Genomic DNA, 22079 nt, shown 5'->3' on the forward strand with positions numbered 1-22079 from the left:
TATTTTGAAACAGCTGAGTTCCAGGCTCCGCTAGCAGCCCGGTTACGCGGGGCAGCCGCTTTGCCCTGTGCAGAGGCGGCCGGGAGCGGCGCGGCTGCCCGGACTACACGGCCCGCCATGCAGCGCGGCCGGCCGGCCCCCCTCTCCCTCCCAGGACTACATCTCCCATGGGGCTTAGCGCGGGGCGGCGGGCCAGCGGCGGGCCGGGCGCCCCGCGCGGTGCCCGCTGGGAGCAGTAGTCCTGGCGCCGTGCGCGGTGACGCCCGGCGCGCGCTGCCGTCACTGAGGCGGCGGGGGGCGCTGACGCGCGGGCGGGGCGCGCGGCCAGGGCCTCGTCGGCGGCGGGGGGAGCGGGCCGGGCCCGCGGCCGCACCATGTCCGCCTGCCACGGCTGCGCCGCCGCCGCCCGCCTGCTGGGCTCCACGCTGCCCTCCGCGCGGAGAGGTAACCGCCCTCCTCCCCTCGCCGCGGCCCGGCCCGGCCGCGCTTCCCCGGCGGGGCTGGGCCTCTCGTCCCCGGGGCCCTGACGGGGCCCAAGCGCGGCGGCCCCTTCCGCCTCCCGGAGGGGGAGCCCCGTTCCCTCCCCCCCCCACCCCGCCCGGCTGTCAGCGCTCCGCGGCTGCCGGGGGGGCTGCCCGGGCCGTGTCCGCGGGGAGCAGCCGCCCCCCGAGCCTCTCGGCGGGGCGGGGAGCGCAGCCCGCCCGGCGCCCGGGCTGCAGCGCTGCGATAAGGGCTCGGGCCGGCAGGGCTCGGCCTTCTGGGGGTTCTTTTCCAGTAATTGCTGCTGCTGTGACCCGGGGCGGTACGAGGGGGTGGCCGATGGCGTGTTACGGGCAGCACCGCACGCTGCGAAGTTGTGGAAAATGAGCCCGCACTGACATGTCTTTTAGGGAATGGAAGGCGAGGACAGAGTTGGTTTCAACGGGAGGGGGTTTCGGCAGCGCTTGTCCAGTGTGTCTTAGCCTGCACTGTTGGTAAATGAGCTTAATTAGCTGACGGATGAAAAGCCTGCCTTTTTCACAACCTAAACTTGAAACAATTCTCACAAAGGTTGGACTCGGTTAGCAAATAGTAATTACTTCCAACTCGGCAGGTGGGTGAGGCTGTGCAAAGCACTCGAAGCGGGTGAGGGAGGCTGTTACTTTTTTACTACTGTCCTTTTTATCATGGTCTAGCGGGCAGTGAGACTACACATACCATGTGCTGCTTTTACATCAAGGCCCAAGCTGCTGAGAATCTCTGCTGCTGCCACATTTGCAGCGGGGGTCTGTGAGCAGTAGCCTGTCAAGTCTGAGAAGGTTTATTACTTCCAAGAGGTGTGTTAACTAGTTGCAGTTTAATTTACATCTCTGATGTCACCTGTGCTGAAAGGTTTAAACTGCAACTTCCAGCTCCACCCTGTCTGGCCCCATGTAAACCCACCAAAGCAGTACATTTCAAAGCAAGTAACAATCCAAATTAACTTTATAATTAACTTTTAAAAAAATATGTTGGGTCATTTGGTCAGAAATAAGACTTAATTTAAAATGGATATATAAAAGAAAAATGAGACTAAGCCAGATATGGAACAATAAGATTATTTATGCATCAGCTTTTCATGAAAGTTCTTTTAAAAAAAATACTGTGGTGCGTTTTTGCTGTAACAGGCTGTATCTTGTGCCAGGTACTTTGGTGTTTTGCTGGTTGGTACAAGCTTGAGAGTATTCAGAGTGTGTGGATCAGTGTAGTTGATCCAGTGTTGTGTGGGACAGAGAGGAGACTTGTCACAGTCTCCCCCTCACTTCCTTGGGCAATATATTCTTCCAAGATGTTTGAAGCCCAAAAGCCAGAACTTATTTCCACAAGTATCAATTTAAGGTTGATAGAGGACCCTCCTATTTTTTCTCAGTGCACAAAGCTGAACGTCCTGGATGCCTTTAAAGTAACTGTCTCAAAAAAGCACCCAGACCCCACCTGCCAGGTGTGTGAGAGTAGATATCTGCTCTTCCCAGCTGTTTGTTTGAACACCTCTCAGGGCCTGCATCACTCAGTGGCAGCTGCCAGGCATTGCCCTGGAATGGTGGATTTCTCCCAACAATCTGCCTCTGGGCTCGTTTTTGCAAGAGAATCATTACAGTAACTTTCTGACTGCTTCATTTTTTAATTGTACAATGATGTTTTGTCAATAACATCACTCAGACCTCATGGTAAGCACCGGTAGAAGGAGTTTCGTGTTAAGCCACAACCTGATGTAGCAGTAATATGATTTATTTCTGGTTTAGCCTGTCTACACCCTCTAGGTTCAGCAGGTGTGGCAGGCTGAATTTAAGGTTCTCAAAAGGCTGGGCAGCAAAGACTTACGTGAGAGTGAATTTAACAGCAGCAAAAGCCTTACAGCAGGAGTGTGATGCTACTTTCTGTGTCACCAGGGTGCTCTGAATTAAAATTTCTGATCTTCAGTCCACTTGTAGGGCTTGGTGGGAAAATATTTGAGTTTCTGTATTAGTGCTTCATCCTTTCTCTGCAGGCCAAGTCTCCTGTGTTACAGGGGAGTTGTATGACTTTAGGTTTTGGTCAGGGGAGGTGAGGTGGTTTGAGCTTTTTATCTTGTGCACCGGTCTTTTCTCAGTTCCCTTTAGAAGTGGTAAAACAAATCTCAGTCAAGGAACAATCAGCGAGCTCTCAATTAGCACAATTAGCACAGAACAGCTCTTGCATTGTTAACTCTCACCACAGCTTGTTCTCTTCTGACAAGTGTACTTGGCGTTCCCTGCAGATTCAGGGGAAAGAACACAACTGCTTGGGAAAGTGAGCCAGGATTTTGAAGTTTACTGTGGTATTTGTATAGTTTATCCTCTGTAATCTGAAGTGTCTTGCTGTGTTGCAGTGGTGTTCAGCAGGGGAATTTAAAACTGGAAAGCACATTGGTCATTATTCCTCCCTCACGTTTACAGGCAGAAGTGATGCCATTACAGATATTTTAAATACTGCATTTTCAGTCGTGTTAAAAATAACTGCAAATCATCTTCAGGAATCTTAAGCAGGATATAAGTTAACAAAACAACTTGAAATCTCATTGATGCTTCTTGGTTGTGACTTTGCAGAACTCTGTAAGGGTTTTCCTGGTTAAATCCAGGCTCATCCATAATGGTTTTCTGTATTTTTCCCTTTTCCTGTTACAGTATCAAGGTTAATTTTCTTAAATGTCCTCTTTTAACTAATATTCCAGCTCTTAGTTGTATTAGCTCTTTTAGAGCAAATTAACTCTACTCCTCTTGCCATTCTTCATGCTTTTATTCTTTGTTTAGAAGAGTTTGGAGTTTTCTGTAGCATACTCTCATCCTACTTAACAGTAAAACCATGTATTATCAGCAAGTTTTGAATCGTTGTTGTTGCTGTTTAGCTCTTTAGTGAGTAAGTCACATATTTTTTTAGATCCAAGACAGAGATTTGCCACTTCAAATGAGAGAGAGAGAGATACAAGGAACGGGATTTGAGGTTCTGGTCTGTGTTGGGAGATGTTGCAATCACAAACATGACACGTTGATTCACATCATACCCAGTCATGAAATGTAATCCTTCTGCTGTTGCAAGAGGAGGAAAAGGCTGTTTAGTTTCTCAATGTGGTATTTTTCATGTTGGCAGTAACCTGCAGGTTTCAACAAAGTTAAGGTTGCATCCAGTTGACTTGTGCCTTTGTTGAGCACCAGCACGTGCCAAATCCCACACTGCCTCTCAGAATGGTTCTTTTTTGTCAAGTAGTACCTGTAATTCCTGGAAACTGGTGTTGAGTAGAGTTCACAAGTGAAAGCCAAGTCCAGATTTGCGGTCTGAGACAATTCCTTGGTGATTTCTGCATAATGAGGAGATGCTTCAAAGGTCTCTCTCTTACTTCAGAGGTTGAATTATTTTGCAGTACGTGCTGGATGTTGGTTTTATTTATTGTTCTGAGAACATGTTTCATAACTGGGATGTTCCCTGTTTCATGACAATGAGACTCTCAATTGTCTGATGTTAGAAAACATGGAATTACTTTAGGGGCATTTTTGGACAATCCAGACAGCTTTTAAAGAGAAGATCACTGAGGTGGTGAAGATAATTTATTTTGGCTAATTTGGATGTTGGGAGCTGAGTTCTGTTGCTGAAACCTTTGAGCTTAATTTAATGTCAATAAATTCTGGGGTTTGGTGGCATTTGGGTTAGAACAGTATCTTTAGTGTTTGATTTTAACTATTTTTTTTTCTTTTTAGGTATCACTTGTGGTCGTACACGCATCCCTGTTTTAGGAAAACTTGGGACTTTTGAAACTTGTTCTCTCAAACGAATTCCTCTTAGAAACTTCTCAGAAACACCAGCTTATTTTGCTTCAAAGGATGGTGCAAGCAAGGATGGTTCTGGAGAGGGAAGCAAGGTAATCTCCATGCATTTTCTCAATTATATGAAGTGTTTCTTAAATGTTTTTAGTAGATGTTTTTCCTTGAAATTATTAGAATCTTCTTGAAATTTTTGCTAACACATAACGTTTCTGATCCTTTAAACTGCTCAACTGACAGTGAATAAAAAATCAATAGTACTTTGAATTTGTTAGCAGACAAACCTTACAAACATGCCATGTTGCTCTTCCCAGTTTTCTAAATCTTTTTGCCTAGTGGAAAGGGACACTTGAAAACTTTGTAGAATGTTATAAATCCACAACAGGTTTCAGGATTTCAGGGATGAGTATGAATAGGAATGATTCTCCTTCAAAAGCCTGCTACTCCAAAGTAGGTTTTTTAAAGTAAGTGCAATTTAAAATGTTTTTGTTTTCAGCACTGGTTTGGTAGTTGTATTAAGCAAGAGAAGTTTGTGAGGAGACTAGTTTTATTCTTGTTAGTAAATTGTAATCTGTTTTCATCCTAGTCTTTCTCTATAATTATAGTTAATAAACAGCTTCTTCAGATAAATGATTACCTGAGAATAAAACTGCTCTTTACTCAGCAAATAAGATTTTGAGAGTTCACAGGTAATACCTTTGCCTTAATGTAGCATGTTGTGACATCTGAGGGACTCTCCACATGACACAGGTATGTTCTGAAGGCTCAGATTAAGCTTTTTTTAAAAAATAAAGATGGAAGAGAAAAAATTTTTGGTAGTCTCTCTTTCTTGAGAAGTGTTGTCAGGAGAAATAAGTAGGTGAGCAAGGTTAAAAAAATGGGGAATTGCCTAAGAAATGGAAAGGGATCTTTGCTGTTACCTAAAATGTAGTAACTTTGACTATTAACCAAAGTGTGAAGGCATAGAACAGGTAGAGATTTAACAAATGTTAGCCTTAACCACACTAAGCAGGATAACACAGAGAAAGACAAGTAGGGCTCAGTCAGGGAACTCTGCCTTAGAAGTAAAAACCAAAGTATTTCCAAGCAGTTCTCTGAGATGCTTGTTTTATAGGCCCTATCTACCCTACAGCATCTGCCAACATTGCTGCATCTGTTAAGGACCTGAAGAGAGCTGTGGCTTCAGAAACCCTTAGAATCAACACAGTTGCAATAATGAAATTATTTTCTCTGTTGTTTGGGGCTAATTGTGTGGCAATCTTTTTTAGAAGTCTGTCGGTGAGGGGGTTGGTAAAAAGTCAAGCTCTGGAAGCTCTGGGAAAGGAGGGAACCAGCTGCGCTGCCCGAAGTGCGGTGACTTGTGCACACACGTGGAGACCTTTGTGTGTAAGTTAGTAATTAAAACTTTCTTTCATATGTAGCCACAGATGTGATTGTATTTGTGAACTAATGTAGTCCTGAGAGGCAGATTTTAGTCTGCCTAGAACTTGGAGTAATTATCCAGTGTAAAAAATCTTGTTAGGCTCAGTTTGGCCATGTTGGCGTAGGCGTGTGTTGTCTCTGGGTATGTTGGTGTGATTTCCTGTGATGGGTGGTGAAGCAGAATATGGTAGTAGAATTTGGTCTTCATCTGTGGATGTGCAGTTTTAAAATAGTTTGTTACATTTTATGCAGTGAAAATGATGTTCAAATCAATAATGCCGCTTTTACCTACTGCTATTTCTTTCTGTCCCATAGATATACACTTAAATATATTTACATTTGTAATGTTTTGTCCTTTGTTGCTAAATAATAGAACTTTAATCCTGCATGTGCTATAACCAAAGAGTTTTATCCAGCAGAGGAATTAGTACATGAAAGAAGGCTTGCTAGAATGGTCTTCCGTGGCAAAGTCAGATCAAAATCCATTCCAAACAGGAGACTGAAAAGTCCAGATCGAAAATCCAGAATGGGTCAAATGCCTGGTGTCCAGCAGCAGTAGCTGCTTTTTTTGAAGTACAGTCCAAATTAATGCCAGTTATGCATAGATTCTGTCAGACTTGAAGACATTTCTCCTTACTGCAGTGCTCATGAGACCAGTCTAGAAAATAGTTGTCAGAAAGCAAATGCCCATTGTCAGTTGGTGAGGCTGGAGGAGGAAGCATCAAGTCATTATCAGGCTTGTGCAATAAGAAGCTTAAGACAAGGTCAGCAGAAACTTGTTCAGTGGTTGTTAATATCACAGTTGGGGAAAATAATGAGTGGATGGGCTCATTTGCTGCTACTCATAAACATGATCAGACATCATGAATCACAATGCAATTCTATAATAACAGTATATTTATGTATGTTAGATAAAAGGAGCAGTCCTTGGCTGTTATTTCTTTCCCCAGAAATAATAAGCTCTTTTTTTTGTTTGTTTGTTTGAAAGTGTTTTCTGAAAAACCTGGCCCTAGTTGATGGAACTAGAAATACAGTCCCATTCAGTGGGGTTCAATATGTTGGCCTCTCTCTGGACTAGGTGTGGTTGAAAACAGTGGAAGGATTTTTAACCTTGTTTACTTTCTTATCAAATGATTCATGAGTAGACAGAAATGTTTTGAAACTCGCTTCACTGGTGTGTTTGCTGCCCTTGTTGTTGGAGTTTGTGCTTTGGTCTGGAAATACACCATTCAAGCATTGCCCCAGAGTGGAGCTGTTGCTGTGTGTCCCTGGAAAGCAGAAATGTGGTCTAGTATATTGTCAGTATCACTAGGAAACTTTTAAGTGCATTTGAAAACTTTCTTAGGAAGAGGATTGATTCATTCTAACATTATAAGAGAAAATATCTGGTGTGTTTCAACTTCCAAAGTAGTGATTCTGCACTTGAATTGGGGCATCGGAGTGACAGAGGTACCATAGGGAGCTTGGGACTGGAAACCCAGTACTTTTAAAAACAGTTTTGCAGCTGGTCACATTTGTCAGAAGCTTGCAAGTCAAAATAGGAGGAAATCTTGCACGTTCTGCTCTGAGGCTTTAGGATTTTACAGTCTTTAAGTGTGTTACTCGTTCAAGCTAAGCATAGCAACACCAGATAAAAGAGTAGAGCAGACTTTTTGTTCCTCTTGAGAACAGCAGGTGTCAATTTTCTGTTAATTGGTAACTTAAAATTAAACCAAAGATTGTAATTGCTCTGATTTCTCAGAAATTCCTGTCAGTCATGGACAAGTTTTCTGTGGGCCTGTGTCTTTCTGGTTAGGTCTGTTAATTTGGGCACACTGCTTCCCAGCCAAACTGTAGAATACAGAGTGTATGGAAAACAGATGAGCTAAGTTCTGATTAACTTAAAAACAATCTTACAAAAGAAAACAAAAACTAATAAGAAAAAAAATCAGTCTATCCAGTTCTGCCCAAAATGCTTAGGTTGCAGGTTGAATTAAACATCCTGTAACTTGATTTTTCAGAGAAGCCTTTAGTGTTACTTTGTCAGGAAAAATTCTGCATTCACTGAATTCTGAAATAGCAAACTGCAGAGCCTTAAGTAAATACCTAAAGTGGAAGGAAAATATACAATTAGCATTTGTTTCAGATTAAATGTTAGGCTTTTCAGTCATTTTTAAGACAAGGAGGGACACAAAATGCTGAATAAAAGCCACATTTACTAGTAAATTAATTGTCATTGAGTGGCAGTTGACAGGCTGGTTGTCCAGTGGAGTTTGTGTTTAACGAGGCTTCACTTTGTATCTGCAAATCTTGCACATGGATCTGTTTGGCAATGGGTTTCCAGTAATTAATTAAGGAATAACATGATGCAAACCCAAAGGAATTTTGTTTTGACACACTTTCTCAGCAGTTCCTGTACTGTTTTGGCTGATGAGGCTCTGTGCATTTGTGATCACTGGAATAAGATGTGAGCCTCAGATTCAGACTGAAATCCAATAGCTATAAAGCTGATTGGCATAAGAAGCCTTATCCAGGAACTGCTTTTATGGTCTCCACCTGATGCCATCAGGTTCACTCCCAGCCTCCCTCTTCATGCTACTGTACAAGCTTAATAGGCAAGAAGCTTCCCTGCTCTCTTTTTCCAAGTGTCTTTTTACCCTGTAGAGGTTTAATAGGAGCTCATTATCTCAACCCTACAAGTGTTTTTAAGATCAATCCTCTAATTGTTTTGGTTTCCTGTATGTACTGTAAAAACCCAGCCTTTCTCTTTGGCAAGGCCAGCTCCTACAGACTGTAGACCTCTCTGCAAGTGCAGCCTCTGTGGTAATGTTGCCTGAACCAAAAACAACACTTGACTTGCATTTTACCACACTTTAAATATCTGCAGACATCTTAATGTCAGGGAGGTAGTATGAAATGCAATCTCTCTGCTGTGCTTTTATGTATTTGCTAAAAGAACACAGAAAAACATGCCAGTATTTAAGAACAACAAAGTTGCTTGCAGTTTTGGATGCTCAGTTTTAGGGAGAGAGCAGTACTTAAACTTGGTTTCCTTGCACTTCAGAGCAAACTTCTCAATTTTGTTTTGTTCTGTTAAAACTCCTGTTGATACTTTTTTCCCCCCAGATTGCTGTGTAAGTGATAGAACCTGGCTAGTTGCATAGCCCTGTTTGGATAACTGAGTTTCCTCCCCAAGGAGAGGGTTTCCCTGTAACCCCCTTATTGGTCTTGAAAATTTGAAAGATCTCTACTTTGGAATCTGGAAGATCTCTACTAGCATTCCTCTGTGTTGCTCGGAGTAGCTCTTTAAAAGCATACTCTGTGCAATAATTCTTTTCAGTCAATGATGTTTTAAAGATGCGTAATAGTATTTTTATAGCATGCTCTTTAATTTGTATTTTTTAACCACTCCTGTGGATCTAAAAAGGGGACAAATATTCTTGTGGCTGTTCCATCCTGATAAAGCTGACTATTAGCACTGCATAAGGAAGGACAACATCTTCATGGCACTGTGGTCATTAAGAATATCAGAAGTGTCTTGAATGAGCATTGGGAGAAAGTTTGGGCTTTTTTCCCTACAATGTTGTTGCTAAATAGCAGTTCTGTAAGGGGGGTGGGTGCATACAAGTGGTTCTCCATTGCATTCCCATCAGGCAGATAACTGTCATTTGGAAGGCTGCCAGGAGACCTTTCCAGCTTTTACACAAATTTTCTTCGGAGTAGAGTTAATTAAGCTGCGATGGACACAGCATTATGTGCTTCATTCTTAAAATAATCTGCTGGTCTTACTTACCTACTCATAAGGAGTGTTTAATATTACAAAAAGAAAGAACCACCCCACTCCTCTGTGACTGATGCCAGCTCTGTGGAAGGCAACAACAAGTTATAAATAAGCAGCTTGTTTATTGCTAGAGGCTGTTGTTAAAATCAGCTGATACTACAGTGTTGGAGCCATTTCAGAAGTTCTGACATTGAAGTTTTTCATGTGGGGGTTTTGCTACATTCACTTTGCCTTTCATTTAATACATTTACTAATATATTTACTTTAAATCAGTCCTATTGCACGTGATTTGTGTTTAATAGATTTATGGTCAGAAAGTATCTCTTTTTAATTACAAAATTATTATTCTCCACTGTTTTTTATTTTTTCAACTTTGTTTTTCTAAGGGAAAAAAATAAATAGCTCAAGTTCTAGTTTTTGGGCTTTTGAAACCAGTCTGAGGATAACATGATTTCTTGAGGCACAGCTCACAAAGTCAGCAGTAGAAGGGTTTGACTCTTGGAATGTGAAAGAAATGTGTTCTGCTCTTGACAGTAAAAATAAATAAGCAACAGATCTTGCAAAACATCAAAGCCCTGCTCATCTGTTGCCCAGCACAGCTGCCGCCTGGTGGGATGAGCCCTTTGTGTGACTCTTCTGGGCTCCATGTCCTGGGCTTAGGTGACTGGACTGTGCTTCATAGTGTTCCCCAGCCAGTGGGACACAGTGACCAGGAGCTGCCACAGCTGTCCTTCCCAAACCTGCTCCATGCTCTCTTGGAGACAGTAGATTACTTCCCTGTACTTAAGAGCAGTCTGTCCCTAACCACAGTGCTTTTTTGCCTGCTACTTTGAGAGTTAGGAACAATTCTGGCATAGTTGGAAGCCCTCATTAATTTTGCATCTTTCAGATCTGCAAAAGTTCTACTTCCAAGTGTAGGGCTACTAAATAAGTACCAAATAGATGTTTGCTTTTTAATCCCTTGTGTTCTTGCTGCTGTGAGTTCTGACTTTTCAGGCAAACTGTATTCCCTCTGTGTCAAGTTTTATAGTCCAGTAATTGCCTTTAAAGCTTCTAAGGTGATTGAAGGGTCAGTGTGTCCCACAGGTGTCCTGTGTATGACAAACTCGGGCAGCTGAATGAACGCTGTCCAATCAGTTCTTCTTACTGTTTTGTTTTACTTTCTCTGCAGCTTCCACCCGTTTTGTGAAGTGTGAAAAGTGTCACCATTTCTTTGTTGTGCTGTCAGAGGCAGACACAAAAAAGAGCATCATTAAAGAGCCCGAGTCAGCAGCAGAAGCTGTGAAATTGGCATTCCAGCAGAAGCCACCACCTCCACCGAAAAAGGTGTGGTTCTTCATTGCACCCCAGTGTTTTCCTTGTGCTACAACCTGGTGAAAAGAGTCATAGAGTCATGGAATGGTGAAGGTTGGAAGGAACATTAAAGATCATCAGGTTCCAACCTCCCTGCTGTGAGCGGGGACACCTCCCACCAGACCAGGCTGTACAAGCCTCATCCAGCCTCTTCCAGGGAAGTGGCATCAACAACCTCCCTGGGCAACCTGTTCCAGTGCTTTGCTACCCTCATGGTGAAGAATTCCTTCCTGATGTCTAACCTAAGTCAACCCTTCTTCAGTTTAAAACCATTACCCCTTGTCCTATCACTGCCCTCTGGTGAAAAGCCCCTCCCCAGCTTTCCTGTAGACAGTGCTTCAGTTCTCAATCTGTGTCAGGTGTGGAAGGGTCTGCTGTGACAGAGCAACTAACAATAAAGATTATTAGCTCAAGATTAAACCTTTGAGAGCTATGTGCCCCAGTAGAGCACTGATAAAGGGAATAAATAGATCAAATAAAAGTAACTGGGCTAGTTTTCCTCTGCCATTGTCTTGTGACTGAAGACCAGTACCGTCATTTTCTCCACATGACCCTGAGGCTAACCTCAGCCCTCACCAACTGGAGCATCTTTTACTTCCCTCTGTGGCCTTATATTCTATGTCCTTAAGTTAGCAGCTTCCTTCTGTAGCTGCAGAACCTTTTATTTGGCCTGTCTCTGGCACTGGCCAAGAGCTGTAGCTGATCAGCTTGTGGCTGTGATCCCTCTCAAGTAATTTGGTTTCCCTCTCCTGAATAGTGAGGGAGTTTATTGTGTTTCTCAGTTCCTAGTGGACTGTGATAGTTCCTGAAGCTGCAGGTGTCTTCTGAATAGGCCTCTCTCAAGAAATGAAGTATTCTTGAAATTTTTGTTCCTCTTACAAATTTCAGTGACAATGACAATAGGTTTAAATATTAGTAGGAGAGAACTGGCAGACAAAATATGATTGTGTTAAGTGCCACGTTTTTAAGTAAACTTACCAACAGGAATATATTTTTGTATTTTAGAGGTTTGGTTTCCATTTCTCAGTTCTGTGATGGCAGGTTTCCACCAATGTACAAAGTACACCAAATCTTTGGCACAACATACTGTTTTTTCTTTTTTGCTGCAAGGTGGCTTAGAAGTGTTACTAAAACTGAGTTATTTTTCAGATTTATAACTACCTCGACAAATACGTTGTTGGTCAGTGTTTTGCCAAGAAGGTGCTCTCAGTTGCTGTGTACAATCATTACAAGAGAATCTACAATAATATCCCAGCCAACCTGAGACAGCAAGCAGAAGTTGAGAAGCAGACTTCTTTAACACCCAGAGGTATGTATGATACTTGGGATTTCTCCAGTCAAATAACACAGGGCTCTAACTTAAGAAACCTGAAAGAGGGTTTTTTTTTTACCTTGAGGTTCTGTATTGAAAATTATCAAAAATAATTTCTATTCTATTTAGTTTTCAGTGTATGTAAACTTTTGTGATTTATTTAAAAGTAATCCAGGAGGTTTCAGATGCCATGGGTGTTGCCTCTACCATGTTATGTGGTAAGTGTCTTTACTGACACGTGTTGGCAGGTATTTTCCTTTAGCTTTATGAAGTGAGCCTCCTAAACTTGTCTTGCTAACCTCATTTACTGCTTAACAGTAAATCTGCTGCTTAATCTGCAAGCAACAATGCAGATCATAAAGACAATATTTTGCATAATGAATTTGATGTGTAATGAGCTTTCTGGCCTGGCTTGCTGCTGTTGGCAGCATCTCTTGGTCACCACAGTATTGTTGTATATCTAGCAGGTGTAGATGGAGTTACTCTTGGCAGTACTTTTCCTACTGAGTAAGTGTGTAGCTATGTTGATCTAATTTATTTTTAGAAATAGGATTAAATTACTCTCTCTGATTCAATGTGTACCTTGATTTTCTTAAGGTGTTTTGTTCTGTCTTGCAATCAATACTGTGCTAAGCAAACAGAATCTTTGTGGTTTTTTTAAATTTCCATAAAGAAGTATTTTAACTGAGGGAGAAATATTAGTAACACTTTTCTGGTAATGGTAGGAGAGCAGTTGTGTATCTTGCACAGGAAGATAGATTGGTGTGTACCCAGAGGGAAGGCAGTGAACGTTTATAACAGTACTTTGGGATATGTGAAATCTTACATGATGACACTCAAATACAAATGCAAGAGTTTAAGGAAGGCTTTTCAAAACAAAGTTATATGATGGCATTTTTCCCCCTTCTGTAAGTGGTAATAAACTGTTAACACTGTAAGTAGCTGAAAGCTTGCTGTCATTTTTTAAGTGTGCAAGTTGGGTTTTGGGAGATTTCTTGTTAGAAATACATTCCCACACAGTGTGATGAGTTGTATTCAGAAGAGGGCAAGAGGTGGAGAATTTCTAAGCTTTTATAAACTTATTTTTTATTACTGTTTTCATCCTCTCTCTTAGAATTAGAAATCAGAAGACGGGAGGATGAGTACAGATTTACAAGTAAGTGAACTCTCTCCTCATGTCCTCCTCTGTAATAGCTACTCTTTGGATGTTAATGCAGAATAGCCTTTAGTGAGGGCTGCTTGGAAATGCTGGCTAAAATCCTGTTTACTTTTCTTAAATTAAATTGATGGCACTGAGTATTTTCAACAGAGGTGACCAGGATCTGACTCTTTATCTAGTTCTAGGTGGAAAGCAAGAAAAGGTTAGATACCTTTTACAAAGCTGGTTAAGTAATCCTCTGTGCTTAGAGTTGTCCTCAGTAGAACAAGTGGAAGTTGAAATTTATTTTTAATTTAGAGGTGAGGTCTGATTATATTAAAAATGCCACACAAGATATGATGGGAGGTGGATACTAAGGGAAGTTAGGCTACTCTTTTCTGTAGGGTGTTTGTACTCTTAAAAGGCAACATCACCTTGAACCTCAGAAAGCCTCTTTTTTTCTTCTTAATCTGAGTGAGGGCAATGATGTATGTTTTCAGTTCACCAGAACTCTCAGTGGTTATTGAGTTTATTATTAGATTCCTTAGTCTAGTGTAGATCAATTTATAATCCCAGTTATACCTCTTCAAACTAGTTTTTTTTTAAATCTTCAATATTCTGTCCTGCAAACCAACTGAAACCCTAGTGCTCTGAAAAAAGAAAATCCAACTCAATCTCTGTGTCCACGTGTAGAGGCAAAACCTGTAACAACTGATCTAAGGCAAGTTTCTAAGTCTTGAGAGTAGACCTGTGCATTGCTTTTGTAATTGTTACAGAATATCAGGCCTTGTACTTTTTCATCATAGGGAGCACCAGTTTGCATTTGTCTCCTGTGTTAAAAGTAAAAAACTACAGTTAAAATGAGTCAATTTGTAAGGATGGAAAATTTCTCTTTGTTTTTAATGTAGAGGAATATTTTTAGATAATCCCCTGTATGACTAGGAAATTCTTTTCATATATGCAAATATGTGATTGTGCAAAAATAGGATTGGAACTCCTGATTTTGTAATAACTGTGCCACATTTCTGCTGCAGTCCTGTCTGTCCACTTCTGTACAGATAGAATTCTAAGTTTGCAGAACAAAACAAAAGAATGAAGGGTTTATTGTGTATTTAAGGTAATCAGACCTTGTCAGTGCTCAAACACTCTACTGTTCCTGTGCTCTTCAGAACTGCTGCAGATTGCTGGAATCAGTCCACATGGAAATGCTTTGGGAGCATCGATGCAGCAACAAATGAACCAGCAGATACCTCAGGAAAAACGGGGAGGAGAAGTTCTAGATTCACCCAATGATGACATAAAACTTGAAAAAAGTAATATTTTGCTGCTTGGACCAACTGGATCAGGTATTAAACTGCATGTTTTGATAGGTGTCAGTGTGTTCTTAGAATTGGTTGTTAATGAGTGATTTTCCTCTTTTGTGATTATTCCAGTTTGGTGTATAAAAAGCTAAATTGTGATTTCCAAACTGGGATTGTTGTGCTTTCATGTCATGGTAACAAGCTGAACTAAATGGTCTTGGAAAGGAAGGAGGTCTGGTCAGGTGGTTTGTTTGGTTTTGGTGGTTGGTTTTTTTCATTTTTTAATGCCTATATTTATTAAAAAGATGCAGCTTTCACTAGGCTGAAATAAAATGCATTTTAAAATTCTGTGCTTTAAATGGCAAGTAGTTAGTGTTGTTTCACCTCTGGGACTGATCAGTTGCACAGGGGGTTAAAATAAATTATATTTGTATGTTCATAAAAAGTGGGAATGTTTGTTCTGGAATTATAAGCATTTTGCAGACTATTTGGGGGAACATTCACTATATAAGATTTTAATTTTGTTTCTCCCCAACTTCAAAGCAGGAGGAAGTGGACTTTGCACTGCACCCTGAGTGTCTGCAAAGGACTGCAGTTTTATTTAATCTTTAATCTGTGCAAGTACAAGGTTTTGGTTTTTATATCGTGTGACATTTTATTTGTGATTTCAAGCTCCCTCAAATGTGTACTGTTAGTTCAATTCTGAAATACAGCTTGCCAGTGTGAAAAATACTGCTAATGAAAACTGACTTCCCTGGAAAACATTCTTACATGAACGTATGAACATGCTGGCACCGTTCAAAATGTCTAATGACTGTAATGATGGTCTTATGGTAAATATTTGGGTTTGTGTGCTCTGAAGAAATGTATGAAAGTTACAGAGTTTCTTGTTTTGTCAGGTAAAACCTTGCTGGCTCAGACTCTAGCTAAATGCCTAGATGTACCTTTTGCTATCTGTGATTGCACCACCTTGACTCAGGCTGGCTATGTTGGTGAAGACATTGAATCTGTCATTGCAAAACTCCTGCAAGATGCCAACTACAACGTGGAAAAAGCTCAGCAAGGTGAACTTCTGAACTTCCCTGAAGTACATTCAAAGGCTGTGTTAATCTTGCCTAAGTGCTCTAAACTTTGAGACATTCCTGTTGTATGTACCTAAATTTTAACACTTTAACTCAGAAATAAGGGAGCTCTAAACCTACCCTGTAGTTATTGCTCTTGTCCATAGTTTTGCTTATATTCTATTAGTACACTTTTGCAATCTATAATGTGGAATTAGAACAGGCTGCTGCTATCTTAAATTATGTTCTTCCCTGTGTGTAAGTTCTTGCTTCTCTTAAAAAGTGGAGTCTTCCTTAAATCTGTTTTCTGTAACTGCAGGAATTGTTTTTCTGGATGAAGTAGATAAGATTGGCAGCGTTCCTGGTATTCACCAGTTACGGGACGTTGGAGGAGAAGGGGTTCAACAAGTAGGTATTTCAGTGGAGGGGGTTTATTTTGCTTGCTAAGCCAACAGCTCCTCAAGTCTACATGTCATCCTATCATGTGTCAAATAGCACAGGAGTGGGCAGAGTCACAGTTCTTCAGTTCCCTAATTATTAACCTTTGAAATCCTTATCTTTCCTCTTTACTTTCTTCATTAAGAAAATATCTTAAAAGCAACTTGACTGCTTGATACGTTTGAATTGAAAAGTGTCTTTGCAGCGTTCAGATAGCAAGTTGCATAATGTGGGCAAGAAGAGAGAACATTTTCCATTTTGACAAACCTCTTAAAGCAACTAATTCCCAAGTGCAGCTCAGAACATGCATGGAAGTCACATTAAAGGAAGATTTTTGACTATCCTGGAATGCAATTGCTTGTCTCGTGTGGGAAACTGGTTTCTTTAGACACTATAAAGGCATAAGGGGTTAAAAAAATACACATACATCTGTGAAAGTAAGCACAGTATGGTGTGCCTTCCTTTATGATGCTACACTGTGCAGTTTTATGTTACTTATTTCTTCTTTCTTCCTTAGGGCTTGTTAAAATTACTAGAAGGCACAATAGTAAATGTTCCAGAAAAGAATTCTCGTAAACTACGTGGAGAAACGGTGCAGGTTGACACAACCAACATCCTTTTTGTAGCTTCTGGTGCTTTTAATGGTCTTGACAGAATTATCAGCAGGAGGAAAAATGAAAAAGTGAGTACATCAGACTGTATTTGAACTGAAAAATTACCATTTAATTACTGTTCACAGTCCTGACTCCTAAAGCTCTTGCTATATTTGTAAACAGACTATGTTTGTAGAGCCCTGGTTTTCCATCTGTTATCTGGGAACCTGAGGTCAAGCCTAGACAAGGTAGCAGAGAACAAGCCTATTGTTAGTAGGATTTAAGTAGCTTGCAATGGTCTCTGCTTCCACAGAGTCATTTTTAGCATGTGGAAATAGGAAAAAAATAGGGAGGGGAAGGTTGAAAGCTGTTGCTAGGGGGCATGCTACCAAGTGGACATTGTTTTACATTGTTGTCATGTCCTGTATTTCTTGAAAACAGATTCTGTGAAGCAGGGTTTCTTTCAGTGAACCAAGTATGAAGCTGAGAAAAGCCTTTTTCTACTGTTAATTCTCAAATAGTTTGAGAAAATGATGCTAAAAGGTCTCTAGCACCTTCAAGTATCTAGTCATGCAGTTCACTATTTTGTGTATTAATGTCAGAGAACAGAGTTCTGCTGGCTGCATCTTTCTAACAAAACGTGCACCTTGTTTCTGACAGAAATCCAAGTCTCTTTTGATGCCGATTCATGTGGCTTTTCCTGTAGGCATTTTTGCATGAGTTTGCTTCACTGCCACAGAGCCCTATTTAGTGTCACTGGTAATTGTAAACTTATCAGGACACATTACAAACCTTTTTTATTTTAAGAAGAACTTATTTTTACTCAGTCAAATGTGTTGATACCTTACTGAGGGAATTAAATGTTACAAGAAATTGATTTTGTGCAATGTGTGTATTTTTACTAGAAGTAATTTCTTGAGGTTGAATTAATACTTCATGACATAGTCCAGATTTTTTTTTTAAGCATATGAAACGTGATTTAGTTAGATAAGAAAACTGTTCTAGTTCTGTAAGCACAACACGTTTGTTTTGCAGTATCTAGGCTTTGGGACACCAGCTAACATGGGGAAAGGCAGAAGGGCTGCAGCAGCAGCTGATCTTGCAAATATAAGTGGAGAGTCAGATCCTCATGAAGACATTGAAGAAAAGGATCGTTTGCTGCGCCACGTGGAAGCCAGGGATCTGATTGAGTTTGGCATGATCCCTGAGTTTGTGGGACGTTTGCCTGTGGTGGTTCCTCTGCACAGCCTAGATGAGAAAACCCTCGTACGGATTCTTACAGAGCCACGAAATGCTGTGGTCCCTCAATACCAGGCACTGTTCAGCATGGATAAGGTCTGAGTTTTCATTTGATGGCTCCTCAGTATTCTTGTTTATAACAACAGTGTTACAGCTATCTAAAATATAAATTGAAATAACTTCTTCCCTCCACGTGTGCACTTCCCCACTCTGGAAAAAACCAATCAGCTAATTTGTGAAAACCTGACTGGTTTAGATTGGATAATTGTCCTTGTGGGGCAAGTAATCTGGAACTAATTGAGCTTCTCTTCATGTTAACATTCAAATGAACATCCGTGACCTGGTCTAATAGGCATCAAGAGCCCCTTCATGTCCTGTAGAGGTACTTGAGTAGTTGTAGATAAAGGGACATAGTCAATACTGATAACATTAGTAAAAAAAAGTGTAGCTGAAGCTTTCTATATGTAGCTGAAATGTTAAATCTTCTGGTCTGTGACAGGTAAATCACAGGTTTGTTATTTTTGGTAAGGCTTGTGCTGTCGCACTCAACACCCTGTTGAGAGGTAAATGAAATAATTAACTAAACTTACCATTTTTGTCTGTGTAGTGTGAATTAAATGTAACTGAAGATGCATTGAAAGCTATAGCCAGACTGGCCTTGGACAGAAAAACTGGTGCAAGAGGTCTTCGGTCTATAATGGTGAGTAAATCAAGTCTCATGCTGCGTACATTAAGCTACCTATGCTCATCTATGTGGACTTAATTGTAAGAGTTTTCAGTCAGAATCTCAATTCTGGTCTTATATGGACACCGGAAGTCTTTCTAAAACTGTGGAGATTCAGATCTCTTCCAAGAGAACCCTCTAGCTCTGAAAACCTGCTTGTTAACCATATTGTTCTGGAGCAGAGGGCATACAGTCATGTTTTTTCCTCTGTTTTCTTGTAGGAAAAGCTGTTGCTGGAGCCCATGTTTGAAGTGCCCAATTCTGACATTGTATGCGTGGAAGTTGACAAAGATGTTGTAGAAGGCAAAAAAGAGCCAGGATACATTAGGTAAAACCATACCAGAAGTATCAGAACAGACCAGTAGTACAGCTAGACAGGTATTCTGATGTTTGCCATAGGAACAAACATAGAAACACAAAACCATGCACACAACCTAAAAAGGATCCAGTTTTCTGTACACTGTATACAGCTGAATTAGTGACTGTTCTGTCTAGAGACCTTGGGTTTGTATTGTTTAGTTTTTTAATAGAATTTTTTTAATAAACTTATATGTGAAGTTACTTTAAGCTTTTTGTGTGTGTGTATGCCTGTAGAAATAGAAGGACGTTATGGACATCATAAGTTAACAGTCAAAATCTGAAGTGTAATTGTGACTGTACTAAAGTTTCTGAAACAGAACATTTCCCTTCTTTCTTCTAATTTCTACCACTCTGAGTTGTTTGGGTTTTTTTACAGAAAGCTCCAGGCTGCTGCAGTTTTTCATTCTGTTGCTCTTGCAGCAGTGGAGGGCCAAAAAAGGCATATCTGTTGATTTGCTGGACTCTTAAAATACTCAATTCAATGTTGTAAAGATGTTATGGTAATGATGAGGAATGCTGAGAGCATTGGACAAATCTAGATGAAAGAAAAAAAATTAAAAATATCTTAGTGAGCAAAGGGTGGAGTTGCAAGGGGATGGGTCAGGGTAAAACTACAGGGTTGAGAGTTAGAAACTTTGACTTGTTTTCTACCTCTGACAACTTTTGTGAGTGACTTTCTCCACTGAGGTAGGTGCTTTGTGTTCATCTGTGTCTGTGCTGGAGCTTGGCTCAGCACACCAGGTGTCTCAGGGGGGCTGGCTGCAGGGGAAGGGATTATGCCCACACTGCTGGTTGCTTGGAGTGATTCTGTAGAGCACCAGCATTTGAGTTTGCTGGAAGTATTAAATTTACTGATTAAATCAAATCACTTAACTGAATTCAGTAGCCTTTTGATTGCCAGTAATGAGGCTGAACTGGTAGCAGTGTGAACCTGCAGAGCAGTGTTCTCAGAAGGTCTTTTAGCAGGTGGATGCTTGTCAGAACATTTGTCCGGGGGGCACTTTGCAGGTGGCAGGTTAACAGAAGCTGCGGCAAGTGTCTCCATTCTTCTCCATTTCTAAAGTATCTGATCAGTTTGTTTTAATTATAGGGCTCCCACTAAAGATTCATCTGAAGAAGAATATGACTCTGGAGTTGAGGAGGAAGGCTGGCCTCGACAAGCAGATGCTGCAAACCATTAAATACTGTCAGAATGGTCGCCCAAGCACACTTGGTTATTCCCTTTCCGATTGCCTCTGGCTTCAGTCTGATCCTTAAAAGGCATTGGATCTATCTCGGATAGGCTACGTGATGAGGAACTTTATTAGCTAAATCAGATTGTGTATTTTATTGCAACATCCCGTTGATTCATTTGATGGACATTGTGGGGACTTGGATGGCATAATGTTCAAATATGAATTGTATATGACACTTGTTCAATTAAAATGTATAGCAAATAGAGCAGTACCTGGGTTGCTCTTTCTAGGAGCTAAACCAGCAATGCAGGTGCTGCCCATAGTTAGATTTTACAATAATGTTACTCTACAAATGGGAAATCAAGATTAATAGTTCGTGGAGGGTGAGTAAAGGATCAGCTCCTCATACGACCCACAGGGGCTGCGTTCAGGTCAGTGTTAGATTTCTGCTGGTGTTTGAAACTCGGTGGGTGCTGGAGTGATTGTTACATTTTGGGGAAGGGGAGGAAGGGAAGTCCTTGCAACAGGATTTCGGGAAAAATGGGACGCACTCGGTGACACTGCTGGGAGATTTTGCTAAAATGTGACACTAGTTTGTTACAGTCGTTTGAATGCAATATCAGATAATAATACCCTTTCCTTCACCTCCTCTTTGGGAGTCGGTTTCAGTCACCTTAAATACTGCAATAGAAGGGGAAGTCAGCAATTTGCTCATTTTTCCAGAAAGTTAAACAGGATTTCTGGGAAAGTGATAAGCCATCTGAATTGGGACAAAAAGTCAACATAAATTTTTAAATATTAATGTTCTAATATAGTACATTTTGTTTAACGTATTGGAACTATCATGCATCAATTTTTTGGTGCCAGGTATTTGCCCAGCCTATCTTAATAATGTTAAGAGATGAAAGAAGTAAATGTATAATATTTTTGATGTAATCAGTAGTGATTGTTCACATGACACAGTGCTTTTTAAGTTATATGCTCAAGTGCTAGTATTGCATCTTGTGGTTTTGTTGTTGATTTTCTTAGTCTCACTGCAAAGCAATCCTCCCTCTTCTGTTCTACACCAAACTTAATTCAATCCTTTAGGAAAGTCTATGTGAAAAACACTAAAGGACCTGTATGTCTTTGATTTGTTTCAGGAATTAAAAGTGTTGCTTACAACTTTGTTTTGTCCTTTAGTGATACACGGACTTAAATTTCATGTTCACCTTTTTCTGAAATTTTAACTATATTTAAATAAAACTTTCCTCATTCTTTCCAGACCAGTGGCTGTTTTAGGACAGGCAGGAGACTGTAGATGTGTTGCCCCTATTTTGATTGTTAACTTTTGTCACGTACGTTTCATGGAATTCTTGTGCTTTCCTAGCAGTGATGTGACCTGCAGCTGTAGCCCTATTCCCGTAGGAATTCAGGGTTTTTTTTCCACATGAAATGACCCACTAATAGTTTGGGGGAAAAACTGCTTTCAGAATTGAGGGTATTTCCAAGAGAAGCTCAGTCTCCTCAGATTGGGAACCTGGGGTGAACTACGTGTAACTGCATCCTCACTTTCCTTTTTGTAGAGTGAAAAAAAACCCAAAGTAACAGCTTTTAATTCCTTTAATCCTTTTTTAAACGGATTGAAAAAAAAAAACAAACAACCAACCCACAAAAACCAACAAACCCCGTATTTTAGGCCAAACTGTTCAACAACTTAGTTTTGAAAGTTGTTTGGAATTCTGTAACCGAGAACTGTTTTTAAGGAAACAAAATGCTGTGTAACTACAGTTTGTACTTCACCTGCGGCGTTTGAATAAAACAAAGCGAAATATCCAAGCAGCAGCGCGTTGTCATCCCTGCTGTCATCCCGGGCGCTGCATTTTATGGGTGTTTGGAGCTTTCTGAGCAAGAAGAGGGGGCGGGGCTGGG

At 40.8% G+C, this 22079-nt stretch overlaps 1 protein-coding gene across 2 annotated transcripts; it reads left to right on the top strand.

Moving 5' to 3' along the window:
• Nucleotides 1-297: 297 nt before the first annotated feature.
• CLPX (caseinolytic mitochondrial matrix peptidase chaperone subunit X) lies at nucleotides 298-21989 on the top strand. 2 transcript variants are annotated; one of them, XM_051628230.1, is made up of 14 exons: nucleotides 298-444; nucleotides 4230-4390; nucleotides 5561-5678; nucleotides 10646-10800; nucleotides 11977-12136; nucleotides 13254-13295; nucleotides 14447-14623; nucleotides 15478-15642; nucleotides 15959-16047; nucleotides 16595-16759; nucleotides 17706-18005; nucleotides 18517-18609; nucleotides 18855-18961; nucleotides 20084-21989. In XM_051628230.1, the coding sequence occupies exons 1-14, from the start codon at nucleotides 375-377 to the stop codon at nucleotides 20172-20174; spliced, it is 1893 nt and encodes a 630-aa protein (XP_051484190.1). In that variant the 5' UTR covers nucleotides 298-374; the 3' UTR covers nucleotides 20175-21989. The 2 variants fall into 2 exon arrangements, with proteins under 2 accessions (XP_051484190.1, XP_051484191.1); XM_051628231.1 differs by lacking the exon at nucleotides 13254-13295.
• Nucleotides 21990-22079: the final 90 nt, after the last annotated feature.

This window comes from Apus apus, chromosome 10 (assembly GCF_020740795.1).
Source record: "Apus apus isolate bApuApu2 chromosome 10, bApuApu2.pri.cur, whole genome shotgun sequence".
NCBI lineage: Eukaryota > Metazoa > Chordata > Aves > Apodiformes > Apodidae > Apus > Apus apus.

What these genes read in the sequence shown, in the direction of transcription:
- CLPX (XM_051628230.1), top strand. Translation starts at nt 375, where the DNA reads ATGTCCGCCTGCCACGGCTGCGCCGCCGCCGCCCGCCTGCTGGGCTCC. An exon ending in GCTGCCCTCCGCGCGGAGAG is followed by an intron (nt 445 to 4,229) that starts GTAACCGCCCTC and finishes TTTTCTTTTTAG; the next exon opens with GTATCACTTGTGGTCGTACA. An exon ending in GGATGAGTACAGATTTACAA is followed by an intron (nt 13,296 to 14,446) that starts GTAAGTGAACTC and finishes TGTGCTCTTCAG; the next exon opens with AACTGCTGCAGATTGCTGGA.